Source organism: Sander lucioperca, chromosome 3 (genome assembly GCF_008315115.2).
Source record: "Sander lucioperca isolate FBNREF2018 chromosome 3, SLUC_FBN_1.2, whole genome shotgun sequence".
NCBI lineage: Eukaryota > Metazoa > Chordata > Actinopteri > Perciformes > Percidae > Sander > Sander lucioperca.
In genome coordinates this window covers 20221580-20241300 of record NC_050175.1, presented here as the reverse complement: position 1 = coordinate 20241300, position 19721 = coordinate 20221580, and the positions used below count along the sequence as shown (strand labels likewise).

The 19721-nt window shown below is 39.1% G+C and overlaps 1 protein-coding gene across 3 annotated transcripts in view; it reads right to left on the bottom strand.

Moving 5' to 3' along the window:
* The window catches only part of tcf12 (transcription factor 12), a 78307-nt gene extending 73683 nt beyond the window's left edge, over positions 1-4624 (bottom strand). The window contains exons 1-3 of one of the 3 annotated variants that reach the window (XM_031314115.2): positions 4435-4624; positions 3586-3674; positions 3251-3323 (exon numbers count right to left, since the gene is read on the bottom strand). In XM_031314115.2, coding sequence (XP_031169975.1) covers positions 3251-3323; positions 3586-3657 — 145 coding nt within the window. In that variant the 5' untranslated portion in view covers positions 3658-3674; positions 4435-4624. Of the gene's footprint in view, positions 1-3250; positions 3324-3585; positions 3757-4434 lie in introns of all 3 variants that reach the window. The other 2 variants (XM_031314114.2, XM_031314113.2) reach the window with 2 other exon arrangements.
* Between the last annotated feature and the right edge of the window lie 15097 nt (positions 4625-19721).

Genomic DNA, 19721 nt, shown 5'->3' with positions numbered 1-19721 from the left:
TAGTGATACAAATCTTGTAATGAATAATTTAATAATTTGTTAATAGCTTGAGAAATGATTCACATCACATACTGCAGCCCAGGCCCTCTGTTGGGATCTTTGGTTCACCCACCAAGCTGAACTCAAAGTGAGGCAGCAGAGAGGCTCTTTGTAGCTGTGCTTTTTAATTTTGGGATCCAACTGACTGACAAACCAACCTACACTCACTGCTAGTCACAGCTAACAAATGCACCACTACATACCACTAAATGAAAATTACCCATTCAACAGCAGCCATCCGCTGCCCCCACTACAGTCAATGGCCTCATCAAATTTGCATCATCAACACAGCTGGAAAGGAGAAATGATGACTCTCTGTTAGAGCCACTTTGGGTATTTTTTCCAATCCATCTCTCTCTGGCACACTTTTGAAGGCTCTTGCCTGTCCCACTCTGCCTCAATTATCTGGCTATGCCCAGCTGAGATGCAATAATCCAAACTCTCATTCCCTTCAATTTCCACACTTGTGTCTGCACACTCACTTGCCTTATGTTCACAATCACTTATATAGGTGCTTCTTCCCTTTCCTTGAGGATCAGAGACACAGGAGCACATACGGGGGGCTGAAGGAAGGAGGGGTTTTACCCACTATCGGCCTGTCACTGCTGAGGTGAAGCAGTTCATTTTCACATTAATATGTGATTACGTGATAAAGGTTTAGTTTTACTGGATTGCATCAGATTATACAGGTGTACCTAATAAACTGGTAACTCCGTGTATGTTTTCTTATAACGGATAATGAAATGTTTTCACAAGCCAGTACTGTATGTTGAGTGATTTCTGAAACACATTGTGTGCAGATAACCAGACCCCGTATACTGACTGTATACTAGAACGACCATCGATGTCATCCATATACTGTATTTAGAAGACATTGCTGTGTGCTTTATGATTTTAATATAGTAAGATGTGGACAGCCACCTTTAGTTCTGGGCCTTGCACTCTGTGACTTCTAAAATAGACAGCATCAGCACAATGCTTTTTGTCTATAACAGAAAAGAATTGGGGACTGTCAGGAGAACCGTGTGTTAGAGCCTAAGCTCATTGTCATGACTGTGTGTTGTCTGGTAAGCAGCTTTGTTCTTTAGAAACATAAAGTGTATTTGTAGGCTGTTGTTTTGTACCACTACCAACCCAAAAAAAAAAATGTAAAGTTGGACATGACTAGAAAAAAGGTTTTATTTATACATTATATTTATAATATCTTTATTTCCTATAAAGATTTTTTTTAGACATTTACTGTGATTTATGTTAACTGTTCTTTAATTGACATGTTCTTGATGTCTTCCATAGAGGCCTGAAAACAACTTTTCAGGCTCTAGTGGATTATAAGCAACTTAAACTTCATTGGTAACTGATTAGTTTTAGAAGGCAGTCAAAATAACCAGATTGTTTCGGTGACACAATATTGCAACCACATATGATGGTGGATACATTTTGTTATAAGGGAAAGATATGCATAACTTTTAATTCTTAGATATGACCATTGTCTAAGACTACATGTACACTACTACGTTTTAGTTTAAAAAGAAATATCTTTTGCTACGTTCACGCCTCGCGTTTACATTACTCCGGTGTTTCCGAGCTCCTAAAACGGACACATTTGAAAACACTGCTGCCCCTGTTTTGGTTTGATACGCCGGGGTTGCTTTGTAGTCTGGACGGGCACAAACGCAGACCTTTGGAAAAGACGACGCACGTCAGTCTTATCCATTAGGTAGGCTTACATACGGTCCAAGCAAATAAATCCCTGGTCTTACTTTTCGCTATTGTTGTTCTTTCGCCAAAGAATATTCTGTATTTTCAATTTATACATCCATGATGTTCAACCGCAGAGTAACGTTAGACAATCACACCAGCACGCGCACTACATATATAACATAAAAAGACAATTTTGATACGGCTCCCTTAGATTAGTATTTTTTAAGAATTGTTGTGAAGATACATACTGAGTGGGACATTTCACAGTGTAAAATTAAACTTGTGATTGCTATCTGGTGGACAAACTATGTTAGTTTGGCATTTCTGTACTACAATTTCTTGTCACTTATTGGCCAACATATATTTTATTATAAACTGCAAGGGGCTGCAGTTAGTGGTGTTACTGAGCTGCATTAATATACATAAAGAAAATGTTTATATTTTGTCAAAGGGGAATAAAAATTCCTCTAATATGATTCTTAAAAAAACAAGCAGAAACATGATAGTATGAAGCCTTTGTGACATTAATACAATCATCTTTGTGGGAACCTCACCAGGAAGGTGTGACTTTACAGTGCAGTTTCCTTGTTTTACTCAAGAGAGCACACACCCACACACAACATCCTCCTCACTTGAATGATTAGGTATACTAAAATGAATCCTCAAAACTCCATAGTTCATGCGAGACAGCTCTGTTCTCGTTTCTTTGTCTTTTCGTTCAGTTTCCACTAAGTGTGTGTCTTTCCTTTCACAGATAACGCACTACAACGAGGCTTTGTTGATGCACACAAAACATGCTTTCAGAAAACATAATGCTTGATTGTTGACTTTCTCTAGTCGCATATCAGATATTAGATGTGCTTCGGATTAATGTCCTGTAGCATTTATAGCTGGGAAGCGATCCAGGAGCAGGGAATCTGACCTCTTGTTGTTATAACCAAATCATCCATCAGGATGCTCATAGATAAACAAAAAAGAGACCAGTAATTTGTGGGAAAAACAAATGAATGTGTGTTTGTGTATATGAGGGCTATCAGATGTACTGGCCAATAATCAAACTGCTACACAGAAAAAAACACTACAGAATAACTCAATGAGAGGATGTCTCACCCATTAAAGTAAACTTCAATTCACAACCAGCTCCACTTCTGATTGCATCTCACTCAGACATGAGTTAACCTGATAAAATTGCCTCCAACACACCTTATAGCAAACCATGATAAGAAAAGACTGTATCTGTGAACACTTAATAAAACACTATGATCAAAGCAGCCAAACCATGCAAGATTTACGTCTTATTTATGCATCTGACAGTAAATGGTAAAACATGATGCTAATTAGATCAATATAGTATTTATACGTCTATAGCCTAAACCGTGCTTTGTTCTACATCTTTACTGCACTATTATTCCAGGTGGAGAGACCATAGAGGAGGGAAAAGCATCACATGCAATGCAAGACTTTAAGAGCAGATCAAAGGGTTTATTGAAATAGGTTTGAGCGATCCTACCTGATGCAGTGAACTGACTGCTTCCAAGTGTGGTGGGCCTGTTCTTCGCTCCGCTTACAGGTGGAGAGAACATCTGAAAGGTAGAATATGGACCTACAATTAGAGCAAAGACTCAACAGTGTACCACTCACATTATCTGCTGCAATTATCCTGAAAACAGCTCATTATTTTTCAAAAACCAAGGATAGTTTGTCAAATCGTATTAGCCAACACTAATATGAGCTAATCAATTAGTCATGTTTAGCCAATTTGTTCCTCACACCTCTAAAAGCCCTCAGAGCAGCATGGCACCAAAAGGTAAAGAGTAAAAAAAAGAGAGAGAAAAGCCATCCTACCGCACTAAAATCCAGCAGGTCACTTAATTCCTTGTCTGTTCCGAGAGCGGCAATCCGCTGCTGAGGATTCATCCTGGCGATCTAGAAACCTGAAGAAAACAGTCCATCAGGTCACAGCGTGGCTGCTTTATTCAACAGCGGAGTGCCACAGGAAATGACCATGGCCACGAGCTAATTGTTATGGATGCAGAATAAAAGACCATCACTGGGAAGTAAAGTTGGCTCTCGCATTGCAGCAAATAGAGACACTGACAGTTCAACCACATTATAATAGATTAAAGTAGTGCAACCATTTTGTGTACACCTTTAGTTTGCTCATACACTGCGTTGATTAAAGAGAGATGAAAGGATGGCACAGCTTGCAGGACCTGCAGCGTCGCATTATTACAGTAACAATGTTTCTCTGTAGTAACACCGACATTTATGTAACTCGCTAATGAGGTTGTCACTGACAATGTTGATGTCAGTGATTTGTGTGGCGGACTCTCCGAGCATAACGATGGTTAAGATTTGCTGAGGCATAAGGGCATAACGTCCCTTAACGTTAGCTAGCTGGCTAACGCTAGCTGCAGTTTCTGGTTCATTTGTATGGAAAATGGCTCGCAACCAGCTGCAGCGGTGTTAGTCAATGGAGACATTAGTGCAGAGAAGACAGTTTTCTCTAACGAGTGAAAAAATAAATAAATAAATTGCATAAGCTACTGGTTCAAAATAAGTAACTCCGAAAAACAAATATTTCAAATGACCATCTGAATCCCCAGCTCCAGAATACAAAACGTAGGTCTTTCTCAACTCCCAACTTCTTTCACTGGTCCGAAAGCTTTTGGTAAACTCCGACTGATATTTTACCTTTTTCCGATTACAATCCCGACTAGGGTGATCTGGTGAAGACTCCCTTTCTTGCAGTACGCCTCAAAAGAGCGAAATGTGGGTTTAAACGGCAATACCTGGGTAAAATATCCTCTATATATCAGTTACGAGTTTCCCTTAGGCAGACATTTTTGATTTGCAAAAGCCTCAGCACCACGATGACATTGGTTATTGTATCCCTCCGCCAAGCACAGTGACATGATGGTCCCACACAGCAGGAGATGCTGCGGGAATCAGCACACACTGCACCATGTAGTGTCTCAATGTATTAATTTTGAATAAGTTAAATTCAAAACTTGCCATGATTGTTATGTTTGCATCTTTATTCTCACAAAGCTGTTATTTCATCATACTGCGACATAAGATAAATATGTAATATATTTGCTGTAGGGCAGGCTATCATAAAATGACAATGACATGTCATCACCATGGTCATTAGATATAAAGGAAACATGCTTCAACAAGTTGAAATACTTTCTTCTCTGAAAGCCAGTATATGTTCTCCTTTGAAATTTCCATTCCTGGGTCCGGAACGTTTGTTTTTGTTTGGCATGCGTGTTGCCGCACTGCCCATTAACCCACAGAACACAAACACAGCATGCTGCAGCCATGGAAGCAGCAACCAAACGAACTGGATCAACAGATTCTACGCGACCTAAAAAACCTCGGCATCTTTCTAAACAGTTGCATGACCAGAGACGTAACAAAACCCGGGTAAATATTGGAGATGCATTTGAAAGATGGAGACAGCTTAGAGCCCAAAAGGACTTTAAAACGGATGCAGAATTGGCTACTTTCCTCATAAACAGGTAATGTTAAGCATTGAGCTTCACTAATTTATCACAGATACTCACAGCCTACTCGAGAACTTTACTCACAAAAATGTTTTTTGAGATACAGCCAGTGTAGCGATTCCCCCTGGTGCTTCTAACGCCGTCATCCTAACACACGTAGATAGACCAGGTACAGTTGGTACACTTTTTGATTTTTCCATTACCACACCAAAACTAGGGACTGAAAAGACGTAATTTTTCATATCGCATTTCCTTTACTTTACTACTCAAATATTAATAATCAATAACATCCATAAGTAGTTCACAATTAGCTCATAAACACAAGAAGCTTTTTTGTTTCAACTGTACCCATGTCAGGTACAGTTGAAACAGTATCAGAGTAGGCCTACAGTTGAGACACCCATTCCTAATGCTGTAAAGCTGCCTAACTAATTCATCCCAAATGAAAAATATTATTCTAAATGTCTGACAACATTATGGAAAGGATCCCTACAGATATTTTTAGATAGACCTTTTTGGCACACTATGCAAGATTTTTATCTTAATATAACAGCTGCGAATCAAATTCAGCACATAAATAGAATGAAACACTTGAATTAGAATGAACATTTTGAGAAACGAGCGGGGTGCATCACTAGGGGTTGCCTATCTTATGCAGATGTTTTATTGAATGAGGCCTGCTACACTTACAGGAGCCTTAGTAAACTCAGTCCCACAACCAACCACCAACACTTTTGGCACAGTTTAGACCTTCACTCATCCACACTTACTGCACAGCACATGTACTGACACAGGCAGCCAAAACATTACAAACCGTAATTTCAAGACTCAAAACTCATCAAACTCAATAAAAACTACAAGTGAAGCGGGTAAAGATTACACACTTTATCCTTGGCTTTAGTAGTTTATCCTGCAACCTATAGTAAACATCAAACAGCATCCTGACAACAAAATATGATATGACTAAATGTTTCTGTGTGAACACAGTGTTAGGTTTTGAGTTGTATTTTAGTAAATGTTAGATAAAACAGGGTAAGGTATGTGGTGCAGTGTGTTGATAAAAATGTAATATTCAACATTTTTCATTCCTGTTTAATTATGAAAACATACTGTGAGATTTCAACTTGAATGCATTAAGCTGAAACTATAAAAAATATAAAACTGACTTAACAGTAAAGCCTGTTGGGAACCTAATCATCCAAGGTGGCAATATGGTAATTTCAGACAGATTTTGTGCACACTTTAAGAAACAAAGAGCCCAAGCAAAAAGCCAGTGGACACTTTAGCTAACCATGCAGAGTTTAGAGGAGAGGAATGTCTTATTTCCATGTCCTGTCAATTTATTAGCAATTAAAACAACGCTGAACATAATTTCTACCAAAGAAACTACAGTGCTCAAACACAATGTGCTCATGTTCAGTTTATAGTGTAATACTAAATATCAGCCAATTAAAATAACAAAAATGTTTAAACTTTTACATTAGAACTTAAAAGTCATGCAAGAGGAGATCTTTTGTCACATGAAGCAAGTTTTCTCATATACTGAAACAAGGACTTATGGGAGGCACCTCTGACCTGTATTATTTATTCCAGACTGCCACCTGTTGGACAAACTCAGATCACACAAACTTCACCAGATGTTCTTCACTAATGAAAACACACCCAGATAAGCAAATTGTTTTAACAATGTTTTATCGTTTATTTCCAAGATTTCACAGATATTGGAAATAAACAAATTAGTAAACAAGAGACAAAACACAAACAGGTGTTTCCCAGCTATGTAGTAATTTTAAAACATTATACATGTAAATGCTTATATGGCATTTTTGGGCCCCTTTAAAAATGTATTTGCCCTTTATACCACCTATATCCACCATTATCCAAACTGTGTGGACTATGAAGGGAGGGACTTGGTAGCCTGTCAACATTGCAACATTTTTTGGGTTAAATGCTTTATCTTCCTAAAGGTGGGCAGCGGTTATTGGTCTTCCAAACTGTGTTGAGTTAAGCGTGACAGTTAAAAACATAATTTATATCAATAAAGGTAGACACCTCTCAGTATAACACAATACAATTCCAGTACCATAAAGTTAACCAACACCTCTCTAAAACAGTTTCAACAAAAACAAATATAACCTTCAATATGTCATGGAGTTCAGCCTATTTAGGGGACATTTTTTATTTATTTGAACTTGTCCTCAGACCCTGGTGGGAAATCATGGCAAGTTCTGCTCTTGCTTACAAGTGCAGCCACACTATACACCGGAAATAACAGGTCTGTTCTTGTTCATGTGGTGTGAAACCAGAATGCACATTGGCACAAAAAAATTGAAGCAGCAGAGATATCCAGAGTCTAATATGGGTCAAGCTGCAGAATCACAGGATTCTCCATTTCCTAATGCAGGGCAATGGTGCCCTAAAGGTTAAAGAAGCGAGCTTGTGACCGGGAGGTCGCCGGTTCAATCCCCAGACCGACAGCATAAAAAATAAATAAAAAAATCTGGGTGGGGAAAGTGAAAGAGCAGTGCTTGTGCCTCCCTCATTACCACCACTGAGGTGCCCTTGAGCAAGGCCCTTAACCCCAATTGCTCCAGTGGAGCTGCTCAGTGACCAGCAGATCAGATTCTTCCAGGTATGAATGTGTAACTGTGTGAATGTGACAGGTCGTCGTTGCAAATGAGAATCTGTTCTCAATCGACTTACCTGGATAAATGAAGGTTAAATAAAACAATTTAAAAAATAACCTATTTTTATTGGAGCTGATGACTATCACTATGACTTCATCGTGTTGATGGATGAAATGTTATATTTGTAAAATGTACTCATATTTTCTTTCGCTAACATTAGATATTTACACAGCTAAAAGCTTATCTGTTTTGCCAGATCTCGAGAGAGAGAGTGTGTTCCTGAGACAGAAAGGTCTCGAACAAAGTTAATTTTCTCCTAATTTGTCTGTCTGAAAATTGCCATTTTAGTGTCAAAATGTTCTGGAGATTGGCTTGTGAAAAAGGATGGAGGATAGACCATAGCAACTGAGCAGCAACTACGACCATGGCAGAAAATCTTTAGCCAAGTCCTACCAGACTCTTGTACATTTCATTTGTACAGCGTCTTACCACTGTCCATTGACAAGTGTTAACTTCCTTGAAGGGGGGTACTCTGTTGAAGTTTAAAACTATTGGATCTGCCATAACCAATCGCTAACGTTTCGTCGTGACGTATGTCATACACATGTGCAACAAGAGGAGAGACCGACAAGGCTTATATTTAGCATTAGCATCGCTAGTGTTAGCCTTAGCCAAGTCCTTCAACACTAACGGAGAGAGCTGGAAAAGCAAACTTTTCCCTCCCAGGGAGGGCCACAACATCATGGCCACCAACACAACTCAGCAAAGATTGTTCTTGCTCAGGCTTTAACTTCTGGATGTTCGGCAGCATTGCCACAACGGACCGAATGGCTTCGCTTGCATCTTTCTCCGCCGCCATTACGGAACTACAACTATAGAGCTCAACAGTCCCGCCCACAGCGGGTTCCGGAAGTAAAAATACAATGCAATTTCTCCATTGACAAAGTGGAGTATAAGCCAGAAAATTGTAACCGTCGATGAGACTTAAAACCAGCATGCCAACATGACTCAGCGATTGTATATGCTCATAAAGACGCCACAAATCATGGGGCACTACCCTTGTTTTGAAATAAATGTCTTTTATTCGCGATGTCTTGGATAAGTACTTCATTACCCACAATCCTGAACAATCCCACAGTGATGCCTCTGATTGGTAGAACTCATGCTGGTGAGGAAGGGGGGGTGTCTGATCTGTGCTGCCTGCACGATCCGTCACGAGGATTTACGACACTGCACGAATCACGATCTGTTCCACGCTTCTGACGTTAGCCTCTGCTGGGAAGCTAACGTTAATTTACCTAACAGCTAATTCGGCTAACCGCTAGCTGACAGCTTGATTCAGTCTAAAATAACGTTAACTCAAACGTAACACTGGGTAAAGCCGTCTACAGCTGATGTAACAGCCGTTATATATGTTAACGGTTATTTTCAGGTTTTATTTTGAGGGTCTTTTAAAGTTATTACATGCTGTCTCAGCTAGCGGTTAGCCGAATTAGCTGTTAGCTAAACTAACGTAGCTTCCTTTATTCAGTGGTGCGTGGTGGTTTATGGGATGAGTAGTTCCTTCGCTCTGAGATGACAATATGTACACAGTCTTGTACCTTTGACTTTTTGGAGATTTTCTGTTCATTTTTTTACTCGAAATGATACGTTGTATGCTTATGAGTCACGTGCCACCTGGTTAGCCTAAGGCATGGTCTAAAACTCTTTATATAGGCCTACGGATTTTTCCAGACGTCAATGGGAGAAATGAATGGGAAATTTACTTCCGGAACCCAAGGTCTCTCAGAGGAGGGGCGGGACTGTTGAGCTCATCGTTCTCAGCCACTCCCTCTGTTCGCTGATTGCACCGCCAAAAATTTGGCTGGAGAAAACCCAAGACTATCCGTGCGTTCATGGACATCGGAAAAACGTTTTTCTGAGTGAAAACGTCATCATTCACGTCCCTTCCTGTGGGAATCAGAGGTGGGAAACTCGGGCTAGATTTTGCTAACCGAGTTTCCCAGTTGGTGACGCGTTGTTGACAACTGACGTTTGATGTAGGCGAATTTGGTTCACTGAACATATTTCAATGACAATAAACTTATTTATTGTGGACAAACGCCTCTGCTGAGAAACATACACAGACATAACATGTTTCAAATTATTCATAAATAGGCCTATGTATAAAAACAACAACACCTTATCCGTGTCCTTTCCTGTTCGTTGTCCTGCAGATAACACAAACACCTGACGATGTGCTGTTTGTATGCTCGCATAAGAAAACAGCAGCAAATTATTGTGGCCTCCATGTTTTCACCAGGTTTTCACACACCTGATGCTCTAGGCTACGGCCAACAGTTGGTGGCAGTCATGCAACAAGTTGTTATGCCAAACGCCAATATAACAGAAAAAGAAGAACACGCATCCCGACATGTGAAAGCTGGTAGTCGGAAAAACAACGTAATTACGGGGGCGGTCCCTGTCATTCCGAGGTGGCATGAACGCGCCATTAACCGCAAACCCAGGCGTAGTAGCCTACTGAAGGAAAATGAAAATTGAGCGTAAGTACGTAGGAGAGCGGAGCCAGGCTAGAAAATCTTTAGAAGAGTCCAAGAAAAGTTTCTGGAGTGGATACTCCACATAAAAAAGACACTCAGCGTTCAGAGGAAGGGTTAAAGTAAAAAAGAACGCGATCGACGGTGAGAACAAACACGGATCGCCATTGGTGTAGCTCTTACTCGTTGGAGAGTGCTGGAATAAAAGTAGGGGCTAGACACGGATGTCGCGTTACTGCTCTTGGACAGGTTGATATTTGTAAAATACTAGTGCAGTGCCCGTTTAAAACGTGCCTGTTGGCCTCATCTGTGGTCTCATTTATAAAACTGTGCGTAGGATCCTTACTAAAAGTGTACGTATGCCCAAAAGCCAAAAATGCCAAAAATCAGATTTATAAAACATGCGTACGCACATCTGTAAGCAATGTTCCCTTTATAAATCACAGTTTACCCACAAGTGTGCGTACGTGAAACAGCCTCTTACCCCGCCCTGTACACGCCCATTTTTAACCATGAATAGTCAATGCAAAGCACCTCATGAATGCTGATCAGTATGTCAATGACCCTGGCAGTTGTTCTTTACGCCGCATCATGACGACTGGCGGGGAAAAAGCAAAAAACTTCTCAGACTCTCAGGAATTGCTGCAAATTGAATTATAATTTCGGCCTGTTCTCGCAGTGTAGGGAAACCTGATCTATAGACTACCTATGTTAATAATATCGTCCAAAACGGCAGGCATTTCGGCACTCGAGGACAGCTTTGATATACCAGACCTAGATTTAATAGAACTATATATTATATCCAAACAAGCCTTAGTGATAAAGGTGAAGATTATATATAATATTTATATAAAAAAAAAACACTGTGGCTGTCTGCCATTTCCCTCTGGAAAAAAAGTGGCGAGGACCTGTGTTTGGACCGTGATGGCACGGTTCTGGCGCGTTGCCCTCTCTACTGGACCCAATTCAGTACATATTAGATCCAAGAGTGCAGCTTTAGGGAATCTAAAGCGGCATATTAGCCAGTCATTGTCGTGGTCCCTGAAATCTCTTTCTCTCCTGATTCTTCCATTGGCGTAGTCCTCCTGCAGGGCCAGCAAGTGCCATCATGCAGCATTACGCACGGGGGTCTCCGCATTATATGTTTACAACAATTTGTGATTGTTAACACCTTGCCAAAATCACAGCATCAACTAGTGGTATTCCCCACCCCGAGATACAATTTAAAGACGAAAGTGTAGTAGGCAAACACACTTTTCTTCATGCAGGTTTTGTCACGAACAGTATTAAAGTTCGGACCGATAACGAGGACATTAAGTGTAACGGTTGCGCGAGAGCTCAACGGCTGTATTTCCAGGCTTTGACATTTGATGATATATGCATCATATTAAAGACAGATATTTAGTTATTTACACTGTGTTCTGCCGTTATCTAATGATAGGGTATTTGATGCTATCCTGTATTCCATGCAGTTGGGCCATCTCCTCCTCCTGCGCTGTACTTTTTGCAGTCTGACTTCAGTTCACCACCTCACCATCTGCGTCGCCAATTCCCATTGTCTCCAAAATGTGCGTACGTGTGGATCAGAGTTTGTGTGGAGGATCGCACATTCTACTGTCAAGTTTGTTTTTTATAAATTTTCTTTGCGTGGGAAGTGGCGTACGCACATTTTAAGCCCCGTTTTGTGCGTACGCCACGTTTATAAATGAGACCCCTGGTGACTCCACCTTTTTTTCCTTTTCTTTCCCTCTGCCCTTACTGTATTTGTACAGGAAAAGAGCACTCCTGTGGGCAAGCTCAGCGAATGGGATTTATAATGAGCGCAATGCTCACCTGCTGGAGCTGCTACCCCCGCGACCCGTTACCGGATAAGCGGAAGAAGATGGATGGCAATGCTCACCTGTAGGCAAAGAAAAAAAATAAAAAATAAAAAAACCTAGAATTTGAATAAAAATGAAGTCTAATACAATGCTTACTATGAAAATTATATAACCTACCTTTGGATATTGTTATACATTATTCTGAATTCCTCCCCAAAGTGTTAATAACAATCATCATGATATTGATAATGTATTACATAGCGCTTGTCATAACGCAAAGCAATTAAGGTACCCTCTATAATGCACAGTCTCTGCCCTACCATACCAAGTATTTTATTTTGTGTGTGTAGTTCAGTTTATGCCTAATACCTTTGGTGAATATGGAGTTTTTCCTTATTCTATAGTGGGATACACATTCTTTCATTCTAAAAATGTATCCCCTCTCTATAATGCACAAATGATACATAGTATTTCAGCTGCTACTGCATCTCTTCATCCTGGCCATTATATTTTAACCTCTAAAAATCCCCGAGTAGGCTACTACGTTTCCCAGAATGCAAAGTGACAACGCTGTAGCAGACTGATGGTCAGTAGCCTGACATCGTCATACTCAGATTCTAGTGAGTCTTTTTTTTATTTTATTTTTTTATTGTATAATAGTGATACAAACGATCAAGGCACAATGTGTTTGTACATTTGTCAAAGTGTTGACAGCTTTGAGGTAGAGACAATCTATACAGCAAAACATAACAAATTAAAAATGTAAAAATTTAAAAAAAGAGATACTGGGGGTCTTTTTAGTCAAGTAGGGAATGTAACTCCAACAAATAAGAGTCTCTTGGCATTTTCCTTTGTCATGCATTGAAGAGAAGTAGCAAAAAGCTTAAGCTCATTTTTCCAACCGTTGATGTGGGGTTTGACCTTAAATACTTACACCTATGAATAAAATGTTTACCATGTTCAATCAAGTTATTTATTATTTATTTATAAGAACTCTAAATTATTATCCTTTAAAACTATTCCAGCTTTAATTGACATTACATTTAATGGGTAGACTGGGTAAACCCAGCCCAATCTACCGGCGATTTGATTTCGCCCTGGAGCTCAGGCTGGAAACCTGTACGTTTATCTATCCTGCTTCCGTTCACAATTTTGCGGGAACCAATCACTAACTGGCTTATCCACCTGGCGCGCTATTGGGGGGTTTAACACGATGGCGATAGAGAAGTGGCAGCAACCCGTTGATGCCGCTGTCGCTGCTACGTCACCCGGATGGTTGGTCTGATTGGTTGAAGGACTATCCAATTGCTTACAGAGTCATTTGAACTATGCCTGTTGATCACGCCTCTTGTGCAGGCAAAATACAGAGCAGACTCCCCAGACTAATGTTCAGTCTTAAAAGATTGAGCTTGGTCTGGTGATAGCCAGACTATTTAATGGGTGCATCAGTATACCTTTAGATTGAAGTCAGCATTGAAAAGACAACCAAAAGTCATTAACCGGTTCACACTGAAAGAAAATATGTTCAACTGTCTCAATATCGCTCTCACAGAAAACACAAGAGTTACTTTCCCATTTATATTTTACATGTAGGAAGTGATTTGATGGATAAATATCATGTTAATATTTTAAATGTCCCTTCTTTAGCTTTTGATGGAAGAGGATAGGATCGTTTCCTAATCTTTCGTGCCTCTTCATCACTATAGTAGTGAGTCTGATACTGCTCCATTGGGCTATGATTATGGGGCGTGTTTCAACCGAACCAGGAAAGAAAATGCCTCTGGACTCAATTGGACGGACGGCAAGATGGAGTCTCAGTAACATCCTTTCCACGTGGCTCTGCAGTGTGAGGAATAAAACTAACGTTTTGAACAATTAAACATGACTAAGGGCTGAACAGAAGAAACCTTATGAAAAAATAACTTATCAAGACAACAACTCTCAAGAAGAGCTGTGAAGTGTTTTTTTTTCTTTAGTTTATTCTCAAACAAAAGTTGCTAGCCGAGTTAACTAGTTATCCAGAAGGTTCGAGCAACCTGCTAACTCAGCGCGGTCAAACTGACCTGACTTATTTTTAAGAAACTAATTCAGTAAGTGCCCTTTTTTTATTCTTTTTTTTACTCTCGCTTTTTTTTTCGAAAATCTTTTGGACCATGGAAGAAGCGGAAGATATGCATACCATATTGCATTCTTATGCCAAGAAATCCCAGAGTGACCAATTTCAATCAAACTCTTCAACATTATCAGAGCAAACTGAGATGTGTTTGGCGCCTTTAACGTTACCAGAAACTCCTAAACTGTGAGCAGCAAAGAAATCCAAGTTACGAACAAGCGACGAGAATGACTCTGAGCCTGTGTCCAACTCACGTCTGTTAACGGTAATGGAAAGAATTGAAAAGATGCAAGAGGAGTCACTCAGACGTAACGGTTAAAGACAACACCAACTCAACACCAACTCCATCAAAAGCGTCACCGATGTCCTTGACTCCGTGGGGAAACAAGTCGAAGACGTGACACATAAAGTTGCATCCCTGCAGAACAAAGTTGACATCTTAGAAAAGGAGAATGTTGTTCTCTGGGACAGATGCGGCGACCTGGATGCGTACAAAAGAAGATGGAACCTGCGAGTTGCTGGCATTCCTGAGCAAACTGGAGAGAACGTTAAGAATATCATCGTCGACATTTTCAGCCAGGTCTCCCCTGACATCGCTCATCATCTGGCCTACTCGCGTAGGGACAAAATCTGGAGGGATGCTAGATCAGCAGCCATACTCGAGGAAAAGAAAATAAAACTAGATGAAGATCTGACTCAGGAGTCCAAGGACATCAGAAACAAACTGTGGCCGTTGGTTGAACAGGCGAGGAAGGAGGGGAAGAAAGCAGCCTTCAAAGGGTCCTTTGCATACATTGACCGTAAAAAAGTCACAGTTAATTATTTGTGAATGAAGGAGTGTTTTACTGCTATTAGGCTGTCATTTTTGCCGGTGCTGTCTGAAATTTTATTTGGCCCACTCTTAAATGGGTAATGAAGTTATTAATAGATTCTCATAGATAACGATCTAGTCTATTTTTGTTCTTTCGTGTGCAGATCTCGTAGGCCGCTACCCTTAATCGGCTGAAGACGGCGCTTCGGTTATGTGATTCGATATCACCAACCTTTTTTTTTTTAGGTAAAGAAGGGGGAGTTTAAGTCGTTAAAGTATCCTAGTGTTGAAATTAATAGGTTATTTCTTAGTGCTTATTCAGCATGTACATATTATTGAACAGTATGGAAAACATGCCCTTGCTATCTTGATTACAGGTTTTGTTCCTCTACTGCAGAGTTAGTCTGCTATCAAGTGTTGATAGGAAAAATTTTAATTTTCTCTAGTTCTTTGTGTTTCCGTCACAGTATTGTTCTGTCTTTGTCTTTATTGTTAATTAATGTCAGGGGTCTGAAAGATAATGTGAAACGCAAGGTTTCATTTTTGTTTGCAAAGAAATACAAGGCAGATTTTTATTTTTTTCAAGAATGTCACTCAACTCCAAATGACTAAGTTTTGGAAATCACAATGGGGGAACGACATATGGTTAGCACACAGATCTGAACATTCTGCTGGGGTAGGGATTTTCAAACACAACTTTAAGGGAAATGTTATGGAGACCGATACAGATGTTTCAGGTCACTTTGTCAGTATGATTATAGCCATAAACAATCTTACTATTATTATAATCAACATTTATGGCTACCACTCCTCTCTAGAGTATAGTACACTCTTTGATACTTTGGAAGATAAAGTCTCTTACTGGTTAACCAAATATCCCAATGCCTCTTTAATCTTAGGTGGGGATTTTAATATAGCCCTAAATAACACCATAGACAGATTCCCCCTAGGGAATTCAGTATCTCTCAACTCAACTCTGAAATGTTTTATGGAGAAGTTTGAACTAGTTGATGTCTGGAGGAAATTGTTTCCTTGTGAGTGACAATATACTTGGTCTAATAAGGACAGATCAAGACAGTCTAGAATTGATTATTGGCTGGTTTCCAGATGCCTGATAAATGATAACATTTCAGTTCATATTTGTAATACTCCATTGACTGTAGGGATGTCACGATACCAAAAATCTAGTATTGTTTAAAAAGTAAAAAATAAATAAAAGATTGCTTGGTGCCCTTTATACATAACATCCCTGTAAAAGATCAGGTCATTTATCTAGGAATTATCATAGCCAAAGACCAATCTACAAGGTGCTCCCTAAACTTTAGTCCTACCTTTCAGAAAACGCAAAGGAAACTGAATTCATGGTTACAAAGAGACTTATATTTAAAAGGTAGAATCTTACTCTCAAAACCTGATGGTATATCCAGACTTACTTATGGTGCTCTCTCTTTAGCTGTAGATAGTAGCTTGTCGAAAGAAATTGATTCAATGTTGTTTCACTTTATATATAAAAACAGAATACATTATATTAAAAAATCTGTTATAATAAACTCTAATCAATGGGGAGGGGGGTCTGAACTTTTTAGACTTCACCACATTAAATAACACTTTCAAAATAAACTGGATTAGACAGTTTATTAATAACCCTGCATCCTTATGGAACTTTATCCCTAACTATGATTTTTCTAAAGTTGGTGGCCTGAAGTTTTTATTGATGTGCAATAACAAGATTAGTAAAATCCCAATCAAATTGGCTAACTTTCACAAGCAAATGTTTTTGGCGTGGTCTCTCATATTTAAGCATAACTTCTCACCTCACAAATGCTACATTTGGAATAACGAGTACATTCTCTGCAAAAACACAATAACATATGGTAACAACATGGTTTAACAATAACATTACACACTGAAAAAAAAAAAAAACTTGGATCAACTTAAAAAAATTGAAGTAATCAATCACACGAAATAGTTGACATTGACTCAAAGTAAATAATTTAATTTAGTTTAACTTGAAAAGTTTAACTCCCAGCAACCACTTTTTAAAGGTTGGGTCAAACTAATTATTTATACATCCGAGTAAGTTAATTATTTTAGGTTGTCTCAAATAAAAAACTAACAGTTGTCATTATTTCAAACGTATAGTAAATCAAATTCGAAAAAACTGATTTTAATACAATTTTGATCAATGACTACTCAGAACACTTTCCTTTAGAACACATTTATATTTATTGTTTAATAAATTGATAAAATTGAACGTCTGTTTCCAAAGTATGAAGAGAGTCTGCTTCAGCTGAACACCCGAAACGAGACTACTGATGTCACCAGAACACAAATCATGGAGCTGTGAATAGTAGCACAACTCCTGAGACATCATGCAGTACCCATGGTGAATTTACCGGGACATATATTTTATAATTCAGGTGTGAGCCTTACGGTAGAGATCCCTATGTCCGACACGACTGAAGCGTGGTGTCGCGACGTCATACATCCATGGTTGATGCGCCACGCCCCTGACTGACAGCTGATTGGACGAACGCGTGTCGTGGGTTTGGCTTCTCGAGAATTTCAACAGATCTAATAAAAATGCTCAGATCAAATGAATAAATTCAGTTTAATGTCCTGCTGCCAATTTATATTGTATCCATATAAAGAAAATGGATTCAACCATAAACATAAACTTGAATGTTTACTTTAAATGAAAAAACTAATAATTTTCAGCTATTTCAACGAGAAAATACACATTAAACGAACAACAGCAATGTTAGACTTTTTTCAGTGCACTTGTTAGTCAACTTTTTGATCCGAATGGTAAACTATACGAATACTCAGAATTCCTAAGATTTCAAATTCCAGTAACTGTCAAGGAATATGCTATTATTTTTGATGCAATTCCTATTGGGATTATAATTGTTAAAGGGTAATACTCCCCCACAACCACTTACTCATCTAATCAAATTAACTGATACTACTGTGGGTGGTTTGTGCTTCTCATCAGAAAATCACAGTATTAATAGGAAAATTAGAGCTTTATTCATTGTTTTCTTTAGACATTGTTACTATTCCCTATGTTATTCCATACTGGAATGGTATAATAGAGAATATCCCTTGAAAGAAAGTGTGGTCCTTACCTTTCAAATACCTTGTTACTAATAAAGTGAGAGAAGTTTCGTTAATACACAGGTTTTACCCAGCAAAATCCTTACCTTAAAAGATACAAGCAGAATATTGAATCTAACTGCTCGTTTTTGTAATAACGCTGATGAAAACGTGTCACATCTTTTTTTGGAATTGTCCCCGTACAGAAAATTCTGGTCAGAGTTCATCAAATTCATTCACACAGTATTAATCCCAGATTTTTCATTTTGCTTTAAGGATGTTTTCTTTGGTATGTTTGACTTTGAAGCTGAATATGAAGTTAAACACTTCATTATAAATCTTTTATTTCTATATGCTAAATACCACATCCATAGGAGCAAATTCAGTGGTTCTAATCCATTCTTTTCTGGTTTTATGACTGAGTTTAGAAATTACATTGATTCAATTAGGTACTCAAAAAATACTAAGGCCGTAAGAACTCTGGTTCTGTAGGAGTCGTGTGTGACCTCAGAGGTTTATTAATACTTTTTTTTTTTCTTTTTCTTTCTCTGCCTACCAGCATGTCCACCTAGGCCTATTGTGGCTGTGGCTGTACCCCTGTATGTTGTGTATCTGATGTAATGTTGTATGTCATTTGTTCTGTGTATTTTGTTGTATTTGACTGTAATGAGTTGTATAAATAAAAAATAAATAAATTAAAAAAAAACAAAGCCTCTGCACTCAATTGGATAGACCTACAACCAATCAGAGCAACGGAGTATGTGACGTATGTTGAGCGACGCAAGGTTGTCAACAGAACCAGAACTTAACTGCACGCACGCTGGAAGAAGAAGTAGTAGAAAAAGAAGATGAGTGTAAACGATATTTGCCGGTGTTGTAAAAAGAATTTAAGGATACACGGAGTACTTACCAACACGATCATCATTTTTGAGAGAAATAGTAAAGGTGAATGCATATACGAACAAGTTCTCCGTTTAGGATTAGAACTCTACAATACAGCAAACAAATCTTATCGCATTTGTCGATCCTGTCAGAAGTTAATAACACGGTTGGAACGCGACATGCCTGTGTTTAAAAAATGGACAGACGACGAAAGAGACCAGGCTGAAGAAGCGTGTTCATCAGAGAAAAGAGACCGTGAGCCTACTCCCTCCAAGACGCCCAGGGCTCTGAAGAAGTTTTGCCCCAATCCGTCAAATCCAACCGTTACAAGAACGCGAAGAAGCATTACAGAGGTACGCTTGTTGTTGATGAATTTCTACTTCTTATGATATGACTATGATAATAACCTCGATTGCCAAGTTGTTCATGAGTGAGTAGTGAGTCGTGTTTATTGTCCAGTGTGATGAACACACTTGCATTCCCACACTCCTCAGTAAACGAATTCAACCCAAGCGCTCTTTGGTGACGTTGTTGATTACGTTACTGTTGATCATCTGTCCATCATCGTATAAAGCCCGCCCTGACA